At 43.8% G+C, this 22,429-nt stretch overlaps 1 protein-coding gene across 3 annotated transcripts in view; it reads left to right on the top strand.

Moving 5' to 3' along the window:
* DAAM1 (dishevelled associated activator of morphogenesis 1) overlaps positions 1 to 22,429 on the top strand; it is a 185,588-nt gene that overhangs the window by 83,431 nt on the left and 79,728 nt on the right. For all 3 annotated transcript variants that reach the window (XM_073349967.1, XM_073349968.1, XM_073349966.1), the window contains exon 3: positions 9,983 to 10,072. In XM_073349967.1, the coding sequence (XP_073206068.1) occupies positions 9,983 to 10,072 (90 nt within the window). The remainder of the gene's footprint in view (positions 1 to 9,982; positions 10,073 to 22,429) is intronic.

The raw sequence follows: 22,429 nt of genomic DNA, 5'->3' as shown, positions 1-22,429 counted from the left end.
TTTTTCCAGCTGGCACTGTGACCCTTTGGGAATAGGTCTGTCAAGTTATGGGTTCCGTGTTGTCTTTTGAAAGTCACTTGGAGGGTAACTTTCATTGTTTGTTTAGAGCCTCTATCTTGTAGCAGGGACTAGACAGCCACTGGAGAGGCTACATTTGGGAAGCTGTGACAGAGCAATCAAAGGCGATCAACATTGAATGGCTCTGTCTTAGTGGAACAATGGGCTTGCTGCTGGGTTAGTGGTCCAGGAACCTATCCTTGCAACAAAGCCCGTTGCCAACTGTGCCCACATCTATTCAGGGGGCACCATCACAGGGCCTAATAACATCAGCCACACTATCAAAGGCTCGTTCACCTGCACATCCACCAATGTGATATATGCCATTATGTGCCAGCAATGCCCCTCTGCCATGTACGTTGGTCAAACTGGACAGTCTCTAAGTAAAAGAATAAATGGACACAAATCAGATGTCAAGAATTCTAACATTCATAAACCAGTCAGAGAACACTTCAATCTCTCTGGTCACGTGATTACAGACATGAAAGTTGTGATATTACAACAAAAAAACTTCAAAACCAGACTCCAGCGAGAGACTGTTGAATTGGAATTCATTTGCAAATTGGATACAATTAACTTAGGCTTGAATGGAGACTGGGAGTGGCTAAGTCATTATTCAAGGTAACCTATTTCCCCTTGTTTTTTCCTACCCCCCACCCCCAAGACGTTCTTGTTAAACCCTGGATTTGTGCTGGAAATGGCCCACCTTGATTATTATACACACTGTAAGGAGAGTGATCACTTTAGATAAGCTATTACCAGCAGGAGCGTGGGGTAGGGGGAGAGAAAACCTTTTGTAGTGGTAAACACCAATTTTTTCATGCTTTGTGTGTATAAAAAGATCTTATACATTTTCCACAGTATGCATCCGATGAAGTGAGCTGTAGCTCATGAAAGCTTATGCTCAAATTGGTTAGTCTCTAAGGTGCCACAAGTACTGCTTTTCTTTTTGCGAATACAGACTAACACGGCTGCTACTCTGAAACGGGGATGGTAAGGTCACACCAAGGGGAATGCAGCCAGGAGTTCGTTGTTTTCCTCAGATCCAGCTCTAGTGCTGTTTAGGAGGAAAAAGGAGGCAAGAAATTCCATTGCTCAGCCCATGTGTGCTTGTTTTACTGCCACCTGGTCACTGAAAGGTGAAACTAGAAAACTAGTGCGTTGCTAGCCAGGCGGACCCTGGGGAACATGGCTAAGCAACTGGGAGGGCTGTGGCACTTGTTCCAGGATCCAGGCAGCCAGACTGCAAATTCCAGCTGCCCAAGGAGGGCGTTGGATGTGGGGTCTGCACATGGGAGTGCGCTTGAGAGACCCAAAATGAGGAACAGTGATAAATCACTGCCCAGACCTAGGGGCTTGGAAATGTGAGAGATTCAGGAGCTGGATCCAATCACAACAGCCTGGTGTCCATCCAAAGGGTTGGCAAGATCGTTTTGTGACATGTACTTTGATGCTATAAAATAAGGGGGAGATTTTCCAAGGCACCCAACTCCCAGAGATATTCAAGAGTAAATAGGTGCCTAACTGCCCTTTTTGCCTTTGAAAATCTCTCCTTGAGTATTGGGATGCTCGTTGGTGTCGTCATTCCTGTATTCCCATTTGATAAACTTATTTTTTCCAAGTTACTTCACTTTAAAGCGTTTCCTCTGGGTGAATTGGTGATGGCTGAACTTAATAATAAAGTTTTGTGTAAAAGCCCAGCACTTCCTCCCTTCCTGCCACTTTCACTGATTGATTGGGATTTGTTGGCTTACAGAATACAGATGTTGCATATCAAGCTTTCCACCGTGGCATATGTGACACTCAAGAAAGGGTTAAATTACTAGATTAGTGTCCTTCCCTCCAACTAAGATCCGTTAATGAGTTTATTCGGCTAAGACTCCGTGTCCTACTGCAGGGCCTTGGTGAGTGGAGTTTTACACCACTAGTCAGAGTTGGAATTTGGATCTCTTACTGCTCGTGTAGTTGAATGTTTGTTTCTTTCATCGACGATGCCTCATTTTCCCAACATATCCTGGCTCTAAGTCCCATCTCTTTCCCTGGAATGATACAGATAATATATTAACAAAAATAATTAAGAATAAAAATGTTCTGAATCCCTTGGTCATGTCCGTGTCATCTCTCATCTCAACTTCTACTGTGATCACCACCATGACTCCCCACCTCTTCTGTCCCTCTCCCCTCCAGGTTTATAAAAATCACCTCCTGCCACCTCACTCGTGTCTTCCCTTTCTTAGGTTCCTCCAGTGGCTTATGCGCCTATCTGCATCAAGATCAAAGTCCTTCAAAGCTTTTCGTAGATTTTTTTTAAAGGACTGTTGTGATTGTCTAGTCTGGCCTCCTGCATAACACAGCCCATAGGATTTCCCTATATTAATTCCTGCTTCAAATCCAATAGTTGTGCTTGAACTAGAGCGTTGTCTTTAGAGAAAATCATCCTATTTTGATTTTAAAATGTCCAGTGATGGAGAATCCACCTCAACCCTTGGTAAGTTCTTCTAGTGGTTAATTATCCTCACTGTTAAAAAGTGCATCTTATTTCTAGTCTGAATTTGTCTAGATTCAATTTCCAGCGATTGTATCTTGCTCTACCTTTGTCTGCTAGATTGAGAGGTCTCTCTCATCTAATTTCTGTTGCCCATGTAGGTACTTGCACAATCCAACTTCTGCACAAGTCTTTCCATTCCCACCTCCTGCTTCCTAAGTTTCTCTCAAGTGATTTTTGGGTGTTTTGTTTTGTTTTTTGCTTGCATGGTCCAGATTTTGTGTCTTGTTAGAACAACCTGTGGTGGGTGTCTGGCAAGGACCCCTCCAAAAAAACCTTCTGAGTAACCACCAGTTCTGTGGAGCGTTCCAGCTCGGAGCCCTCTTTCTTGTGGTTGTGCTTTTAAACCACGGGTGGGCAAACTACGGCCTGCGGGACTGGCCCCCCGGTGGTGCTGCAGGTCCCGCGCTGCTCTCAGAAGCAGCTGGTGTAGGTAGGAGTTTACTACAATAGCAGTTTCTTACAATCCATTACATATCAGTAGCACGTTCCTACGCAGAGCAGTTTAATACACTATACCAGCCGCTTCCCTGCGCGGCGTGGGGCCAGGGCAGGTGGGCAGGGAGCCTGCCCTAGCCCCAGTGCGTGTCGCTGCCACCCTGGAGCCACTTTAGGTAAGCAGCGCTGGGCTGGAGCCTGAACCCCTCCTGCACCCCGCCCCCCAACTCCCTGAGTGTACCTCGCACCCCTCCTGCACCCCAACCTCCTGCCCTGAGCCCCCTGCCACACCTCTCCTGCACCCCAACCCTCTGCCCCAATCCCTTGCCCTGAGCCCGTTCCTGCACACCACACTCCCTCCTGCACCCCAACCCCCTGCCCCAGCCCTGCATACAGTTTCCCCACCCCGATGTGGCCTTCGGCCCAAAAAGTTTTCCCACCCCTGTTTTAAACTGTAAGCTCTTTCAAGGCAGGGACTCTTGTTTGTTTGGCTTATCCTCTTTTGTATCACTACCTCTTATTACTTTCTCGTTTTCATCTGAACCCTTCAGTGCTGTTACTCCAGACACATTATTCACCCCATGCTTTAAAATTTACCGCTTTCTCTCCCGGAAAGGAAACTACACTAAACACACAGTAGTGCTTCCCAACACTCTTTGCTACACAGTTCACCATTTAAAGTAATGAACTTAAAACCCACCTGGTTTTAAAACTAACTTTGAGAGAAATACTGTATATTAGCAGCTTGCACTACTTGTGCTTAGGGGAGAGAGACTTCAGAGCAGCCACAGTTGTTCCAGTGAAATGCCTTGAAATGTTAGCAAAGCAACTCGTTACGCTGCTGTGTTGTACCTACCAGAAGCAACCTATAAAGCCTTTTGAATTAAATCCCCAATATGTCTTCAAACTCTCCTCTTCAAATAGAGTTTTGGCGTGCAAGTGGGTGTCCTCATCTAAAGGTTAATAGTTTAACTGTATGGGATAAATATTTGAAAGTAGCATATCTGTTTCCAGTAAAAACACTCTGGGTAGAGACTTCCTTTTAGTAGCAGACTGAGTTTTGTTATTTTACGTGCCTTAGATGTAATTGAAATGGAATATTTTTAAAATGGCAAATCTTTCTGCGTGAGTATGCCAAGAGTGGAGTGCAAAGGCTGGTGGAGGACAGGGCTGAAGTGCAATGAAAGGAGGGGTGGAGGTGGGCGTGTGTGTGTGTGTGTAACCCAGCCTCTACTATGCCAGACTAGCCTGTGTTCTCCTGTCACTGAGATGGGGATTTAAGAATGAGAGCACAAATGGACTACGAAGTCAATGGTCAGCTGGAATCTCCCGGTGTCTGAGTCAGTACGGTGCATGATTGTTAATTGGATCTACACAGGAATTTGAGGTTGCACACTGCAACTATGCACTGTTCTGGCTCTGTGGCAGAGTTGCAAGTGAACCTTGTAAACTGAGAGTTGAACTGTTGGCTTCAAAAACTGGAAATAGAATTCCTTTTCCTACCCCTAGTTTCAAAGAGATTGTGGGTTTGAAGGACAATCTGTGGCTGCTTAATTTTGAGTGGTTTCAGAGTAGCAGCCGTGTTAGTCTGTATCCGCAAAAAGAAAAGGAGGACTTGTGGCACCTTAGAGACTAACCAATTTATCTGAGCACAAGCTTTCGTGAGCTACAGCTCACTTCATCGGATGCATTCAGTGGAAAATACAGTGGGGAGATTTATATACACAGAGAACATGAAACAATGGGTGTTACCTGATCACTCTTGTTACAGTGAGTGTGGTAAGGTGAGCTATTACCAGCAGGAGAGACCCGGGGGCGGGAGGGGAACCTTTTGTAGTGATAATCAAGGTGGGCCATTTCCAGCAGTTGACAAGAATGTCTGAGGAACAGCGGGGGGGATAAACAAGGGGAAATAGTTTTACTTTGTGTAATGACACATCCACTCCCAGTCTTTATTCAGGCCTAAGTTAATTGTATCCAGTTTGCAAATTAATTCCAATTCAGCAGTCTCTCCTTGGAGTCTGTTTTTGAAGTTTTTTTTGTTGCAGAATTGCCACTTTTAGGTCTGTAATTGAGTGACCAAAGAGATTGAAGTGTTCTCCGACTGGTTTTTTAATGTTATAATTCTTGACATCTGATTTGTGTCCATTTAGTCTTTTATGTAGACACTGTCCAGTTTGGCCAATGTACATGGCAGAGGACCATTGCTGGCACATGATGGCATATATCACTTTGGTAGATGTGCAGGTGAACGAGCCTCTGATAGTGTGGCTGATGTGATTAAGCCCTATGATGGTGTCCCCTGAATAGATATGTGGACCCAGTTGGCAACGGGCTTTGTTGCAAGGATAGGTTCCTGGGTTAGTGGTTCTGTTGTGTGGTGTGTGGTTGCTGGTGAGTATTTGCTTCAGGTTGGGGGGCTGTCTGTAAGCCAGGACTGGCCTGTCTCCCAAGATCTGTGAGAGTGATGGGTCGTCCTTCAGGATAGGTTGTAGATCCTTGATGATGCGTTGGAGAGGTTTTAGTTGGGGGCTGAAGGTGATGGCTAGTGGTGTTCTGTTATTTTCTTTGTTGGGCCTGTCCTGTAGTAGGTGACTTCTGGGTACACTTCTGGCTCTGTCCATCTGTTTCTTCACTTTCGCAGGTGGGTGTTGTAGTTGTAAGAACGCTTGATAGAGATCTTGTAGGTGTTTGTCTCTGTCTGAAGGGTTGGAGCAAATGCAGTTTTATCGTAGAGCTTGGCTGTAGACAATGGATCATGTGGTGTGGTCTGGATGAAAGCTGGAGGCATGTAGGTAGGCATAGGTCAGTAGGTTTCCGGTATAGGGTAGTGGTTATGTGACCATCGCTATTTAGCGCCATAGTGTCCAGGAAGTGTGTCGTGTCTTCCCCCCCCTCCAACCCCCCGCTGTTCCTCAGACGTTCCTGTCAACTGCTGGAAATGGCCCACCTTGATTATCACTACAAAAGGTCGTCCCCCCCCGCCCCCTCCGCTCTCCTCCTGGTAATAGCTCACCTTACCTGATCACTCTCGTTACAGTGTGTATAGTGACACCCATTGTTTCATGTTCTCTGTGTATATAAATCTCCCCACTGTATTTTCCACTGAATCCATCCAATGAAGTGAGCTGTAGCTCATGAAAGCTTGTGCTCAAATAAATTTGTTAGCCTCTAAGGTGCCACAAGTCCTCCTTTTCTTTTTAATTTTGAGTGTCCATGGAGCAGAATAACATGACCCTTTCCTGGGTTACAAATCCTCTGGAGTGCATAAAATCCAAAAAGCCAGAAATGACCTTTACACATACAGCACAGCATAGTTTCCATGGATCCAAATGACTGAAGAATCAGGTCTTCACTCTTATGTTTCTGTTATTGCTGACAATAACACCCATTAGTGACTGATTATGGGGAATTTCACGTTCATTTGTTGCCACATGTTATTGACTTAAACATCCCTCTTTCAAGTATAATCTAGGATGTCATTGAGTAGGTGTTTCTGAGTAACACAGTGCTGTGTTCTACAATTAAGCACTGGAAATTGAATACAGTGAAATGGACTGTGTTAATGATAAATACATTTTCAAGTTGTAAAAATTTATCAGTCTAGCATCTATGCACCCACCGTATGTTCTACTCTCACCACCACGACCACCACCTTTTCCTCTGGCTGTTTTGTCAGACTAATCCTCCTTTGTTTTTTGTCAAAATGCCTAAAATCAAAGCACATTTTTTCAAGTTGGCTCAAAATGAAAAGTTTCCACCTAACTTGAAATTTTTCGATTACTGAAAAGTTTTGGAAAAGTTTTTGGTTTTGGTTCAACCGGAAGCAAAACTTTGTTTCAAATTTTCAGAATTGCTCGGGAACCAAAAACATCCATTCTTCACCCAGCTCTATCTTTTCTTTGATCTCTATTTCCACTTATGTCATTAAGTCTTAACTTCTGCACAAATTGTTTACAACGCGGTAAATATTATTGAGAGTCTAACTTTAAAATATAAAGCAGTGGCAGTCTACAAAGCATACCCCATGGGTATGGTAACTTTAAAAACAGTAACCCATGCTTAGCCATTAGTTAGACTTGTGCAACCATTTCCATAACATTTATTATATCAGCGTGTAGAGGCCCCAGCTGAGATCAATGCCCCATTGTGCTGGGCACTACACACACGCATAGTAAGACACCGTCACTTTTTCCAAAGGGTGTTAGTCTAAATAAACAAAACAGACAAAGGATGGGAGAAAGGAAGTATTAACTTCATTTTACAGATGGGGAGCTGAGGCATAGAGATTGTGACGTGCTGCAGGTTATAGAGGAAGCCTGTTGCGGAGTCAGATATTGAGCCTTGATTTCTCAAGTCCCAGTCCTTTCCTTAGCCACAACATCATCACAGATTTCAGTGGATGCTGGATCGTGCTCTAATGTAGGGCTTGTCTGTTGTGCTTCCTATGCTGAAAAAAGATGGGAGTTTTTATTGCCCTTTTGTGCTTGGATTTGTATTCCTTTCTCTTTCCCTTATCAACTTATTTTGCTTAATAGAATTTTTTTTAACTGTAATGATTGCTATAGTAATCTGTGCTTCTAGAAACCCAGGACTTTGCTAGTACATGCAAGAAGATTTACAGCAAAGTCAGTTTGCGCATTGATTTGAACAAATGATCAATAAATGTAAGACTTAAAGCTCCGCAATGTGTGTGTAATGGAAAAGGTTCCAAGATATCTGTTCTGAGTCGGACTAATGTCCTTGGGAAGTGAAATGAAATATGTCCAATGGATTTTTAGATAAACTTGTATCCAGCTCACTTTTCCCCCTTCTGCCTACTGAAACTGTACTGTAAGTGAATAGCATTGTGATGCACAATAGCTTCTACTAACGGAGGTGTGCAATAGTAATGCATCCGTTTTTAAAACTTAGTTTCCTTTTTACTGTAATCAAAAAAGCCAGGGTACATGCTTCTGTACAGGGTGAACTGATGTGCTTTGTGCATGGACAGCCATAGTTTTTTGGGTTTTGTTTTACAAGATGTAGACTTACTTTCCTATATCCTTGATTATACTGAATGGAATGTGTGCCTGGATTATACCAGCTGGACTGTTGCATGTAGGGCTGCCAGCCCTCCAGGATTGTCCTGGAGTCTATAGGAATTAAAGGTTAATCTTTTATTAAAGATTGTCATGTGATGAAAGCTCCAGGAATACGTCCAACCAAAATTGGCAACCCTAGCTGCATGGCTTGTAAATTCTTTGAGGCGGGGACCATCATTCTTCTGTGTTTGCATTGTGCTCATAACAATGGGGCCCTGATCCCTGAATGGGCCCCTGGAGGCTGCCCCGTTACAAAAAAAAACAAATAATTTTATTAATTAAAATTAAAATTCAGCCAGATAAACTCTTGTATGCTAAAAAAGCCACGGAGCTTGCCTCTCAGGTCCTGAGGCTGATGCACACACTGGTCTGTTCCTGGGGCCATTTGTAATGTGGATGGTCAACATGTTTAACTGCAGCTCCAAAACATCCATCAGACAACATGATTTTAGGATGCCAGATTCTCTGATGAAAATCCACGTCCCTGGGATCAGTGTTCACTTTGGAAACACCCCTTTCTGCTCTGCCTGGACATTTATTTAATGTCCCTATAAAAGCCTTGACGTATGTCTAGCTGCTGGAGACGATGATGCTGTGAGAATGTTCCAGTCTCCTGATGACTGGCATGTTTCTTAACGAGACTTGAAAGTAAAAATAGATGGTTTCTCTATAAGCAAAAAATGTGGTCAACCTAACGGCTGTCTTAAACACAAAACCCTAGCACAACGGGAACTCTAGGGCAGCGGAGCATCTCTTTGTGAATCTCTTAATTCTAAAAATACAGCTTCTATTTCCAGCTCTTGCCAATGGAGCTGGGTATGAGGGAGGACTCTTTCTGTGGCAAACTGAACTCAGGTGCTAGTTTCAGGATGATACCATGTTCTTTTTCAAGTCACAACCATGGCCTGCCTTGAGCTCCATAGGTCATCCAACGGCAAAGCAGAGTAGACAGAGTGGTGAGACGCAGGAGACTTCTGCAGCAAATTTGGTAGATTACTGAAGTAGTTCTTGCATCCCTTGTACAGCCATGCTCATTCTACCTCTGAGCACTGGAGTGAACTCTGGAGCTTTGGGTTCAATTCCTGCCCTTACCACAGCCTTTCTGTGTGACTTTGGGCAAGTCACTTACCTTCTCTGTGCATCAGTTCCCCATCTGTAGAATGGGATGATACCAGTTCCTTTCTCTAGCAGTTTGCCAGTCTTGTGTGTTTAGACTGTAAGGTCTTTGGGACTGATGCTGGCTCTTGCTATGTGTTTATACAGCACCTAACACAGTGGGGGCAGCAATCTTGGTTGGGCCTTCTAGGTGCTGCTGTAATACAAATAATAAGAATGTGGATGCTAGGAGTAGTCTGCTTCCATGAGGATATGCAGAGTAAGAAGTGATTATTCAAGTTGGCTGGGAAGGTCCTAGTTACCCATTCTGCATCATGCTTGTCTTAGACATATTACTTCATATGGAGCTTTAACTCTCTGTTCTGTACAGTTACTCTCAGCCTGCTGTCATAAATACGAAGTTTGGGTCCAGCTCTTGCTTAGATGGGTGTACTTGGTAAAATGCATGTCTTTCTAAATGGTAATAAGGGCATTTTCCAGAAGGAACTGGGCAAAGAGATTTACATCCTACTGGCTTCTGGAATCCGCTTGTGATGCCAAAGTTAAACAGGGGTCATGAATAATAAAGATAATTATCATCATTGATCCTGAGAAATCAATAGTTTTTGGGAGGGTGGGAGGTTCTGTGGCAGTCATTCTGCTGTGTTGTAGCTCTCCATTGACTTACATCACCTAACTGATTTTTTATTTTTTTATTGATTTATTTGTGATTAAAATTGTGTTTGTATTTTTGCCCCACCAGGATGAACTTGACCTCACAGACAAACACCGAGAAGCCATGTTTGCACTTCCGGCAGAAAAGAAATGGCAGATCTACTGCAGTAAGAAAAAAGTAAGAGACTTTGGTTCTGCGTGTCCGCGTGTGAGCGAAATGGACATGGGTTTGTCTTCTGTATTCCTTATTTTCTGGAAAAGTTCTTTAAAATTTATTAGAAAGCAGTAACCTTTCTATAAGGCTTGTTGAACCATACTGTAGCATTGAATAAGAATGCATCTGTACTACGGAGTACTAGAGAATGTCTCAGGAAAAAATATAGAAAGCATCTTCTTGCCTGCTAAATTCATTGGATTTTAGAGTAACTTCTACAAAACTCTGATCTATTTCTGTGGGGCTCGAAATGGTTTTATCCCTTTTTAAGTTCTAGAGCACTTCAGTGTAAAGGATATTTGACCACCTGCCCTCCCCCAATTAAATATAGATTCCCTCCCCCTACCCCAACACATACACACTGATGAGGATCAGACTATTTCGTCCCTTCCCCAGAATACCTCCCTTCAAGGCCTTGAAATTGCCACAAACAACTTTCTAGCCAAGCAGGAGTGGGAAGGAATCTCTGCAGTGCTGAAGTCTCTTGCTCTTGGCTAGAGGAGTTTCTGCTGAATTATGCACACAACAGTTGTTCCCTCTCTTCCTCCTCCCTCCCCACCCACCCCCCCTTTGAATGCACTGCTGTTGTGATCTGCAGCTCCACCAGCCATCAAAGGGTGGTCCCAAGAATCCAGTCCTGATTTTTTCATGATGGCAGGCTCTGTTGAAATAGCTTTCCGTTTTCATTCTGAAAACCTGCTGACTTGACTATGAATTTGAGATTAGTATTGCAAAAATATAGGAATTCTAGACTGGATCAGACCTGAGGTTCATCTAGTCTAGTATTTGATCTCTGGCAGCGGCCATCACCGAATGCTTTGGAGGGCAGTGTAGGAACCCCGCAGTAGGGAAATGTGGTTAATCTGCCCCTGACGCTAGGTTTCTTGTTAGTGACTGACTTAAGCTCCAAAGTCTGAGGTTTAATATTCCTTTCAAAGTTTTGCTGTCATTGGCTCTTCATATGGATATCAAGAATAATTAATCTCTTTTTAGAATCATGTTCTTGGACTCAATGACTTCCAGTGACAGTGAGTTCCACAGTCTAATTACACATTGTATGAAAGTTTCTTTCCATCAGTTTTGAATTTGCCACCTTTTAATTTAATTGAATGTCCCCTTGCTCTTGTGTTACGAGACAGAGAATGATCTCCCTTTCTCCAAAAATATTGGAATAAACATTGGCTGCATTATGGAAGACCTGGAAAACTCTGCTGTACAGTAGGTGGGGTGGGAAGTTTTATAGGGCATAAAGGCTGAGATGGTAAGGTATAGTCCAAACAAGACTGAATATAATTTGTATACTTGACTGCTTTCACTATGAAGTTTGTCATCTTCCAGGTGATGGATGGCCCCCACGTATCTTACACTGAAAGCTTCTAGAATTAAAAAGGGATAAAGCCAGTAGGGTTCTACAGAATTAAAATAACGTGACTCTGATAAAAACCAAGACTGTCATTAAATCACCAATTCATTAATAAAGAAATTGTCTGAAACCATGTTAATTGGACTGTAGGCACAGTAGAATCCAGGTACGATACAGCACTGGCTGCCTTTTCCATGTCTGATGGAGTGAAATCTTGATGCCCTCCTAATGGGCACACAACTGCAAAGTTTGAATTTACGCACAAGTGGCATGAGCATATCTGCTAGTGCTATTAAATTTCCTGTTAGAAAATGGAGTATAAGTGATGTATAGATGTATATGCATATGTTTCTAACACCTCTGCTCCTGGTAACCAGCATTGTAGGGTAAGGGCAGTCAAAGACCCGTTTTTGTTTTTAATAATAATGATACTGTCTCTTCTAACAACTGAAAAACTTATAAAACTGGGAAGGGAGGAGACTGGCTTTGAAGTGGTTACAAAATATAGCGCCATACCTTAAATAGTTCTTCTATTGACCTGATCACTCCCCACCACAGTTGCCATTAAACGTGACATTGGGAGGGAAGGGAAAAGACAACTTCATGCTGTTGAAATGATGCCATTGAAACTATTAACATCGACTAAGGCATTTTAAAAAAACTCTTTCCCCTTTTCTTCCCAACAGCCATCTTCTTGTCCTTTTTGTTAGCCTAATGTTCTGATGGCCCATGATTTATTCAGTGCATTAAATCATTCCTCACACTGGTCAGATGGTGAATCTCTCTTCTTCTCTTTTCTCCCCAGTTATCCTCTTGTAGTTTGTACTGAGAGGGCTTTAAAGTGCTAGCTCTTTAATGGGTGGGGCAAGTCAAATCTAGGGATGGGTTGACCCTGGGGAGTTTGGGATTCACAACAGAGCTCACTAACCTTTTCCTCTCTCCCCCCACATACCCTCCCCTGCCTGTAATTTTAAACCAAGGAGAGCTGCCAGAGTTCAGATGTGCTGAGAGAGAGACAAGTCTGATCAGATACGAGATAGTGATCTACTTGCAGCTCATACATTGTGTCTGGTGTTTCTAAGGCACCTAGGATTTAAACTGTCTGGCCAGGAGTTCTGCAACCCCCCTTTATTGTGGGTGGTCTCCTCTAAGCAGAGTACAAGCTGTTTTTGTATGTTTTTGATGTTTTTGAGCCCATGATGCTCCTGGGTTCAAAATTAGTTAGTGTCCATGCGTCCCTAATAACTTCTTTTTATTAGGGAGACAAATTCTTCTACTTGTTCCATAAAACTCACCTCCAGTGATGGCTTCCAGGGCCTGCGATGCACCCAAACATGGCTTTTTTTTTTTCTTTTCAATTTTGGACAATGCTTTATGGAGAAGTCCCCTGAACGGATTCAGTCTTGAGGTGGAGAGCTCGTGTCTGGCCATGGAGTTCTAGAATGCCAGGGGTCGTGGAATTTGACAGCTGGACTCATTGCCTATGCCAGCAGTTCAGTGGTGGATCCATCGCATACTAGTAATTTTTCAACCTTGCTGGAAAAGTTGGACGTGAAATACCAGAGATTTCTGGGGTCCTCTCGTAAATTGCATCCACTCTCTTTTTAAAGGCATAAGTCTCATACTATGTACAATTCAGTGGCACCAACCCTTTCCTTCGTGATGTTAGGCCAACAGAAGGCTTATACTGCTCTTGTAGGATTACGTTGGAAGCCTCTAGTGAATAACATTGAAATCTATCGTACAATAGGACTAAAATATCTCGGGCTTAAATTTGAGGGGAGAAGAAAAGTTAACAAATTAATAGGCACAGTTCTTAACCAGCAAGACAAGAAGAAGAAAATTCTGGTTCATCACTGCCTCCAGGTTCGATGGTGTCATCCACTAGCACATTTGGATAAGCACAGGAGCAATTAAGTCTTAAATCAAGCACAACCCTATAATTATATGGTGAATGGAGCCTACATGTTATCTAACCTGTTGGAGTAGGGTTTTGCTGGGACTAACATACTCTCTTCATTCCCTGTTCCAGCACATGCATGCCTTACAAATTGCTTGCAACAGTTTGACCTCGCAAGGATTTTTAAAGTAACTAATCAAAGAAATATATTGGATCTTAAAAATGTAATCCTGTGGAGCAATTGGATTCCAGTAATTCTGGGTTACATTCAGGTACCCTGCTCTCCTCCCTAATCTGGTGGTTCTTAGCCACTCCCACTCTGAACATGTGATAACCCTGGCAGCCTGGGTTAGCCACAGAGCATGTGAAGAATCTTATTTCCAAGTAAATATGTAGTCGATCTGAGGGAGGGAATAAATGCTGCTGAACAAATGCTTTAACAGGTAGGTATAGGTTCTAGAACAGTGGCCACCAACCAGTCAGCCAGTTGATCGCGATCTCCAGGCCACTAAAAGCCCAGCGACGCAGCGGGACTCAAGCGGGCTGCCTGCCTGCCCTGGCCCCACACCGCTCCCGCAAGCGGCTGGCTACTGGCATGTCTCTGTGGCCCCTGGGTGAAGGGGGGAAGTTGACTCCATGCACTCCTCCTGCCCTCAGCACCATCCCCGCAGCTCCCATTGGCCTGCAACCTGGATCTATAAACCACAACTGACACTAATAAGTAAAACGCATAAAATGTCCAATGGATTCTGAGAGATTAGGTGCAGTGTGACCATATGACCCCTGTACCCAAACTCCCTCCCAGAGCTTGCACCCCTCACTCCTGCACCCTAACCGCCTGCCCCAGACTCAGCCTGGAGCCCCCTCCCACACTCCGCACCCCAACCCCCTGCCCCAGCCCGGTGAAAGCAAGTGAGGGTGGGGGAGAGTGAGAGGGGAATAGAGTGAGTGGGGTGGGGCTTTGGGGAAGGGGTGAGGTAGATCCTAAATTGATTTTAAGTTCAAAAAGTGATCTTGTGCGTAAAAAGGTTAGAGACCACCGTTCTAGAAGGAAGAAATTGCAAGTTTTAAAATAATTCAGGAGAGACCATTTTATATCTGGGATGCCTTAGGTGTTGAGATTTCATGGTGAGGATCTCAGGTTAACAATCTAAGCAAAATTGTTGATTCTGATCAGCTGCTTTGTTATAAATCTCGCTTGGGTATTTAAAAAAAATAAATGCAAACCATCTACGTGCTAGTCTCGAATATCTGGCTCCTCAGCAAAAAGTTGGAAGGTCTCTTTGATATTCTCTAGCTAGAAACACATTCTGTTTTTCAGCAGGGGAAGGATAGTCCATGGACTAGGACTGGGGCTTACCTGCGTTGCCTTAAATTGCTAAGCACATTCAGAGTGGCCAAGATTGTCACATGACTTTAAAAACTCTGTATAGGTTGAAATTTTTGGATTGCCTGGCCCTGATTTAATATCAAGTCATTGTCTGAAAGAATTAAAATGTAGTTTAACACTGACTCCTGCCTGGCTGGACCAATGAGATTGGCTCCAGCACTGTTTGACTGAATTAAGCTGACTCTCTCTTCTCAGCCAGTGAGGTCCACGATGTGTCAACTGTAGCAGCTCTTGCACCTGTCTTTGATGGTGCTGGCTACTGTCAGAGACCAGACACTGGACTAGATGGTCTTTGGGGTGACCTAGTATGACAAGTTCTGCACCCCATTTCTAGGGTCCCCCGTCTTCCTTTTATTCGGTGCTGCTTCTCTGCTCTGACCTTGAAGCAGGCTTAGATATTCACAGTTGCAGATCAGGACCAAAACACGGCTCACTAGCAATCAAGCCTCCTCAGAGAGGGCAGCGAGGCAGTGCAGAGTTTCAAAGTAGCCGTCTGTGAACAGACAGTGCATCATCAATGACCTCCTCCCCTTTGGGGTTTGCTTCCAAATCTCCTGTCTTTTCAGGGTCCAAAACCCAAAAGGCCATGCTCGAGTCATGGTCACATGTGTTCTCGGATAGGAGACAATTCTCATGGCTTTACTGTGACACAATCTCCTGTCTCTGGACACTATAATTTAAACATGCTGTCTAAGTCCTAAAGCTTCTGCAAATGAATGAAGTTGCATCATCCTGCAATAACTGGGCTGGTACATTAAGCCCTAACTCCACTCTGTCTTCTAAGGGTATGTGCACACTACAGCAGGATCTGTAAATCCCTGTTTGGGTAGATGTAGCTCTGATTAAGCTAGCATTATAAAAAAAACCAGTGTACCTATGGCGGCATGGGTGGCACCTTTATACAACACCAGGTAGGGCCTTAGTTATCTATTCCGGTGGCTAGCCTGTGCCACCATGTCTACTCTGCTGTTGTTAGCACAGTAGCTCAATCAAAGCTAGCACGGATGCATCTACCCCAGCTGGAAATCGCACCTCCAGCTACAATGTAGAAGTATCTTCAGTTGTAGCAGGAATCTGTTTTGCTCTGAAAGGCGCTGGCCTATGGAGGACTCCGCTATGCCATGGGACCCTTGATGTGGACTGTGGCGGCTGCTGAGGAGGTACGCGGTTGCCCCATATCAAAGGCATGTGATACCCCCTTCAAAGCCACGTGTGCACAAAACAATGAAACACCAACAGACGTGCCAAGACTTTTGGGGTTTTTTTCCTTTTAATGCTATGGTAGTTGACAAAAGAGACTGGAGCATTTCAGAGTCCTGAGAACGCTTGCTTCTGTGACAGGAATGTGACATCTGTTCCCAGCTTCTGGCAAACAGAGGCTTGGGACGCTCAGACACTCATGAGACCCTTAACTTTTATATTTGAAGGGTGGGGAGGGGAGAGTGGCATTCATGGCCAAATTTTGCGAGGGGTTGTCTTTCAACCTATTGACTTCGGCCTTCGGGTCAGTCACTTTGTAGCATGTACATGACTGGCTCATCCAAATGACATCATGTGAGACTGCACCGTGCCCTCACTGGAAAGCTGAGGTGTAACCCTTGGGGTGGGAGCAAGGCTTTGCACGATCCTATCGGTACCCACACAACCTTGCCGCATGACAGTCCCAGCGCGGCAGCTGCTCCTCCTGACTTGCAGCAGCTGTAGCCACCATCTTGGATTCACAGGGTTTTCTGGCTCTCTCACAACTGGCTGCTTTGATTCTTAAACTGATGGTGCTGGAAGTATTACAAGATGGCAGCTGATGAGAAACAAAACAACCCTACTTAGAGGGATTTGAATTGATTATTTAGTGGGAGCCATGTTGGGGGGAGAAAAAGCCATGTTATGTACAATAGCAAGTCTGTGGGCAGTGACCCAAACAGGGAGTGGAGCAAGCATTAAACAGAACAGTCATGCAGCACTCAGATCAGGAAAGGGATTTAAGGATTATTGTAGAAAGATCCTTTGAAGTTGTCAGTCCAGTGTATGGCTATAATAAAGAAGGGTAAAGAGGATACGGATATGCATCAACAGAAGGATAAAATACAAATTTAAAAGTAATATCAGACAAAGACTTGTTTTATAACTAATCTAAACCACTTTCTTCTCTGCTGTTCCCTTTCTCCTAGAAAGGACATTGTTAGAAAGTGTGGGGAGGAAAGGGAGTGATTCTAGCTTTTAAGTTTTTTGGCTTTGAGGTCAGGATAGAGAGTGCTTCAAGATGACCCTACGGCAGAGAAGTCCCAGTTACAAAGTGAGTAAATAAATAACACTTATTCCGTAGCACCTCTTAATTGCAAAACGTCATGGCCCATTTCAGCTGAAGTACAAACTTCAGTCTGTTGAAGAAGCTCCCAAGTCAGATGGGGAAATGCAGGGTTCATGCAGAACCTGATCACACATAACCATGTGGAATGGGCTGCTAGCTAGAATCTGCTGTAACAAATACAGTAGGGCTATGACTTTTTAAAAACTAACTCTCTGGTCGCATACTACATTTGTAAAAGCAAAGTGCGGGTTGGGAAGGAATGAAACATTAGCTGAAGAGATGGTACAACTCAGAGCAGTATGAGTAATGTGATTTTTGAAAGTGCAAAGACATCTTAGTGCAATTAATATCAGGTGCAAATAAGTGAAATATTGAACAGTGTGCAGTTAAAGTCTACATTTGAAATCTAAACTCTCAAGTCAGGATTCTACTGTAGTATAAACTGGAAACAACTAAGTGCAGAGTGGATTTTGAAGAAGAATGGGGTAAATAGAAAAGTGATTGTTAAATGATCTCCCCCCACCCCCCAGCCAAAAGACCTTTTTTCCTGTGTCAGTGCCTTTCACCTGTATCTCTGGGGATCTTCATATTCCGGTTAACAATTGTGTTCATATCTTTGTCCGGTGGCTTATTTAGTAGTTTGGCGAGATATCTGTATCTCCTTCACTTGAAAACCATTTTCACTGTGGTACTGGAGACTGACAAAGATATTTAAAAAAAAAAAAAAATCACTTGGAATTTTGCCCTGTTTGGTCATCTGGGTTGAATGAAAAACATTTCACGGCCTGTTTGCATCCTGAATATGCCTACAATTGTTGTTGCTACAACAGGTTGAAATATTATGCCAGATGCAGCATTCTGCAGATGATATTTTTAACTTTTCTCACTGCAAGGTACAGAAAATGGCTGTTTACATGGCTGGGGGTGTTTTTCAATAGGAAATGTTTGTAGTTCTTATCTTTAAAGGTAATTCCCTTTTTAGTTCCAATCACAACACACTCTTTTGTTTAAGAGAGGTTTTTCCCAGTCTCCGGCCAAAAACTGCATCTGTTAGCAATCTTTTGGATTTTAAACTGAAGCTTTTTAAACAATGAACCATCTGACCATGAAGGCATCTGGTCATGCTGTATTTGCTTATTGTTAGAATAATTTTTAAACCTTGGGAAAAGCAAGGAGTGTGTGTAGCGGGGTGTTAGCATTAGAGAAAATAGACTGGTGTATAATGCAATGTGCTTATCAGGATGCTGAGGTTATCGGATCAAGGAGCAATCCTATTAAATTTCAGCACTTCTCGGCAACACTTGTTCTAGCAGTACCATTTCAAAAGCATTTGGCATTGTAGTGGAGAACATTATTAGTTGCGTGTTGATTAAATGGACACCTTCTGAAACTAAGTGGCTGGGGTGAAGCTAAATATTTAGAGGGCCAATGTGAGCAAAATTCTCTGTTCCACTAACTTCAATCTGAGTTGGCTACACTGAAAGATGATGGAGGAAAGGGGGGAATGTATCTCAATTTTAGTTTGCTTTGTGAATTTGTCAGCACTGGGTATGTATGGTTTCAGAGTAGCAGCCGTGTTAGTCTGTATTCGCAAAAAGAAAAGGAGTACTTGTGGCACCTTAGAGACTAACACACTGTAACGAGAGTGATCACCTAAGGTAAAGTATTACCAGCAGGAGAGCAGGGGGGGCGGGAGGGGGAGAAAACCTTTTGTAGTGATAATCAAGGTGGGCCATTTCCAGCAGTTGACAAGAACGTCTGAGGAATGGTGGTGGGGGGGAATAAACATGGGGAAATAGTTTTACTTTGTGTAATGACTCATCCACTCCTAGTCTCTATTCAAGCCTAAATTAAGTGTATCCAGTTTGCAAATTAAATCCAATTCAGCAGTCTCTCCTTGGAGTCTGTTTTTGAAGTTTTTTTGTTGAAGAATTGCCACTTTAAGGTCTGTAATCGAGTGACCAGAGAGATTGAAGTGTTCTCCAACTGGTTTTTGAATGTTATAATTCTTGACATCTGATTTGTGTCCATTTATTCTTTTACGTAGAGACTGTCCAGTTTGACCAATGTACATGGCAGAGGGGCATTGCTGGCACATGATGGCATGTATCACTTTGGTAGATGTGCAGGTGAACGAGCCTCTGATAGTGTGGCTGATGTGATTAGGCCCTATGATGGTGTCCCCTGAATAGATATGTGGACCCAGTTGGCAACGGGCTTTGTTGCAAGGATAGGTTCCTGGGTTAGTGGTTCTGTTGTGTGGTGTGTGGTTGCTGATGAGTATTTGCTTCAGGTTGGGGGGCTGTCTGTAAGCCAGGACTGGCCTGTCTCCCAAGATCTGTGAGAGTGATAAGTCGTCCTTCAGGATAGGTTGTAGATCCTTGATGATGCACTGGAGAGGTTTTAGTTGGGGGCTGAAGGTGATGGCTAGTGGCGTTCTGTTAGTCAGTTTTGCTCTTTGCTCGCTTGTTTTGTTTGGGTCTTTCAAGAGGAACAAGGGAGAGAGAAATTATTTGGCAAAAAAAGAATGTGATTGCAAAGCCATTAGCTGTTTGCAGAGAAATTCAGAGGCAGGGGATGTACCTGAAGCTACTTTTAATTCATTTTCTAAGATATTGGCTGTTTTTCTTAAACTTCAAGAAGATCTTTCAAGAATTCTGTGGCTGAATTGCTACATAGTGCTCTCATAGCATCATGAAGGGATCCATATAAGTACATAGATAAAATTTGACGGTATGTTGAGGGATGCCACTGTCACAATTGCAGGGCTAGCTGCATCTCTGTCCCCTTTCTGAGCAGAGACCCAGTGTCTCGGATATGTAGACCTTTTCCTGTTCTGGTCTCTCCCTGTGCGTCCCCTCAGGCCTTTACCTCCTCTGCGGTGGAATTTTGTAATTCCCCCGCTCCTAGATCAGGCCCGGGTTTGCTGTGCCAGCCGTTCTTATCCTGCAAGTCTGACCAAGTTCATGCATGCGCAGTTCTTTCCTTTGGGAATTAGTGGCCAGTGGCGTATACTGGCCAGCCAGCCGCCTTAAAACAAAGCATTGTTTGTTTTAGAAGTAGGAACAAATCACTTAGAGAAAAATGGCGCCTGTTTTTGTTTTTTTTAAATAACAAGGTCTGCATAAATGCCTGTCTTATCTAAAGGCTTTACCGTGCCCTGATGGCAACGTGCGCAGGCCTGAGTGCCCCAGACACCCCAGCAGGTGCCTGCGTCTCAGTCTGGTTCCCCCTTTCTCTGGAGAGGCCCTTTTTAAAACCCTGCTATAGTTCGTTGTTCTTCTTGTTCCTGGGCTTTGAACCCTTCCTGATCTAAACCAGTTCGGCAGGTTGGCTGGAAAGGGAGGTGAAATCACCAAAGTTAGTAATTCTGGCATTGTCCTGTAGCATCTCTCAAGTATTTGCTCAGAGGTGGCTATCCTGAGCCTGTCTTCCTTCCTGCCTGTTTCTGCAGACAGCTGTCTATTGAGTTAGCCCAGTGAATTCATACAGTAAATATCCCAATAAACAGGGCAGTATACGGTGTTAATAAATTATTACAGCGCAGCTCCAAACCCACCCTGACCGCCCCGCAGGCTGTCTGCGCTGCAATTGTCAGGCAAAGGGCATTACGGGCAGTCACGGCAGCTCATTCATAGTAGCACTGCTGTTTCTCCTCCCTTCTCCAGGCCTGGCTTTTGTTCATTGTGGAGATGCTAATTTAGCACTTGCCAGAAACTAAGAGTCTTGGATTCACTGCTAGATGGAAGTGCTGTGGCCAAAGGGCAACAAAATGCTGTTCTGTCGTGTTGTGATCTGAGTGTCTGAAGCTTTGAACTGAGGACTAGGGTGGTAGTTACAATACGGAAGGGAACTTCAGGGTAGTCTTTATTCTTGTGATGTTGCTTCTGGGGCTGTTTTCTAAATTCTTTGCAGGTTGGGGTGAGCTGTTTGTCTTAGAGCTGCTGCGAATGTCCGAATGAAAAACCGCTTTAGGAAGGGCCTGGATGATGGCCCAAATTTTGCATGTGCACGTGTCACAGCAAACGAGACTCTACAAGTTCTGAACAGGGCGGTTGAACAAACTCTTTTGTGCTTCTCACTAAGCTGCTGTGGGCATTGGGTGCTTTAGGACTGCCTAGAGAACAAGCAGTCAGTGAGCCGTTGATGCAGAGTGGTGAGAAAGTGAGTGGCGGAGACTTGCTGGGAGAGCATTCTTGTCTCCTGCAGCAGAATGCGCAAAAAGGATACAAAATGCCCCAGGAGGTGGGAGATGGTGAATGGGGTGTAGAGAGTAGATTAAAATTCAAATCACATTTGTAGCAAAGCAGCACCTCGTTTATAAGATGTGCCATATGATGAAAACAAAACTGTCACCCACTGCCCTGCCAGTGCACATCCACCAGGGCATACAGACTACTGACCTTCCCCTGAAAGTGCTAATGAAGCACCTTGTCTCATTGCTACTTCCCCTAAGGGGACGAGATTGACTAGGTTTGTTAATTAGGCTTGTACAGTAGCAGTTACCAATGACTTTACGGATGGTGTGAAACAGAGTGCTCACAGTATCTGTCAATTTCACACAGCCAAGAGAAGCGACAGTACTGTGCAAGAGCTCATTTGGATCAGAGTCCATTTCATCTTCATTTGCCAGGTTGCTGGAAGCTGGAATGGAAAGACATTTAAAGGGATAGAGGAGACAGAGAGCAACAAGCATGTTGACCAGATAGTTTTGGTAGTTTGATGTCCTATAATTTTTGCAGAAAACACCATGTATGTGACAGGCCGATCAGTTGCCTGAAATGCTTTACAATAAATATTACATATTGAAACAAACAACTGATTATGCTACATAGTGTTTAATATACCGTAATTCACCTATTGTTTGTCTTAAAATAGCAGTTCCTAGTAAGCAACAAAATGACACTGGATTCTGAGCGTTAGATTGGGATCTGGCCTAGCTTTTAAAAAGCACAAGTGAAGGAAGCTTTCCCTCAAGGAGGAGCGACCTGTACAACCACTGTACACTCACCTAGTGAATTTAAAGGGACACCTGCAAATATCCTCGCTCCCTCCATCTAAGCAAGGGAGAGCAAAGGCATTATCCGAAGAGGTTATTAAAGAAAATGAACAAGTTGTGAGAACCTGAAGGAATTCAGGAGCTGGCCAACCGGACACGTTTAGACAGCAGTCTCCTTGTATATCCTCTGCATTCACAAAAGCATATGTACAACCTACCTATTGAGATCACACAGTGCATAGAATCACTGGCAGAGTGGCTTTCTATACCCTGAATTTCTTCTGTTCCTCCATCTGTTCTTCATAATTATACGGACAATTAGCACCAGTGTGATTCATGTCTGCAATTCTTTCCTTACATT

Source organism: Lepidochelys kempii, chromosome 6 (genome assembly GCF_965140265.1).
Source record: "Lepidochelys kempii isolate rLepKem1 chromosome 6, rLepKem1.hap2, whole genome shotgun sequence".
Taxonomy (NCBI): Eukaryota; Metazoa; Chordata; order Testudines; family Cheloniidae; genus Lepidochelys; species Lepidochelys kempii.
The sequence above is the reverse complement of the archived record's forward strand: the minus strand, read 5'-3'. Positions and strand labels throughout refer to the sequence as shown.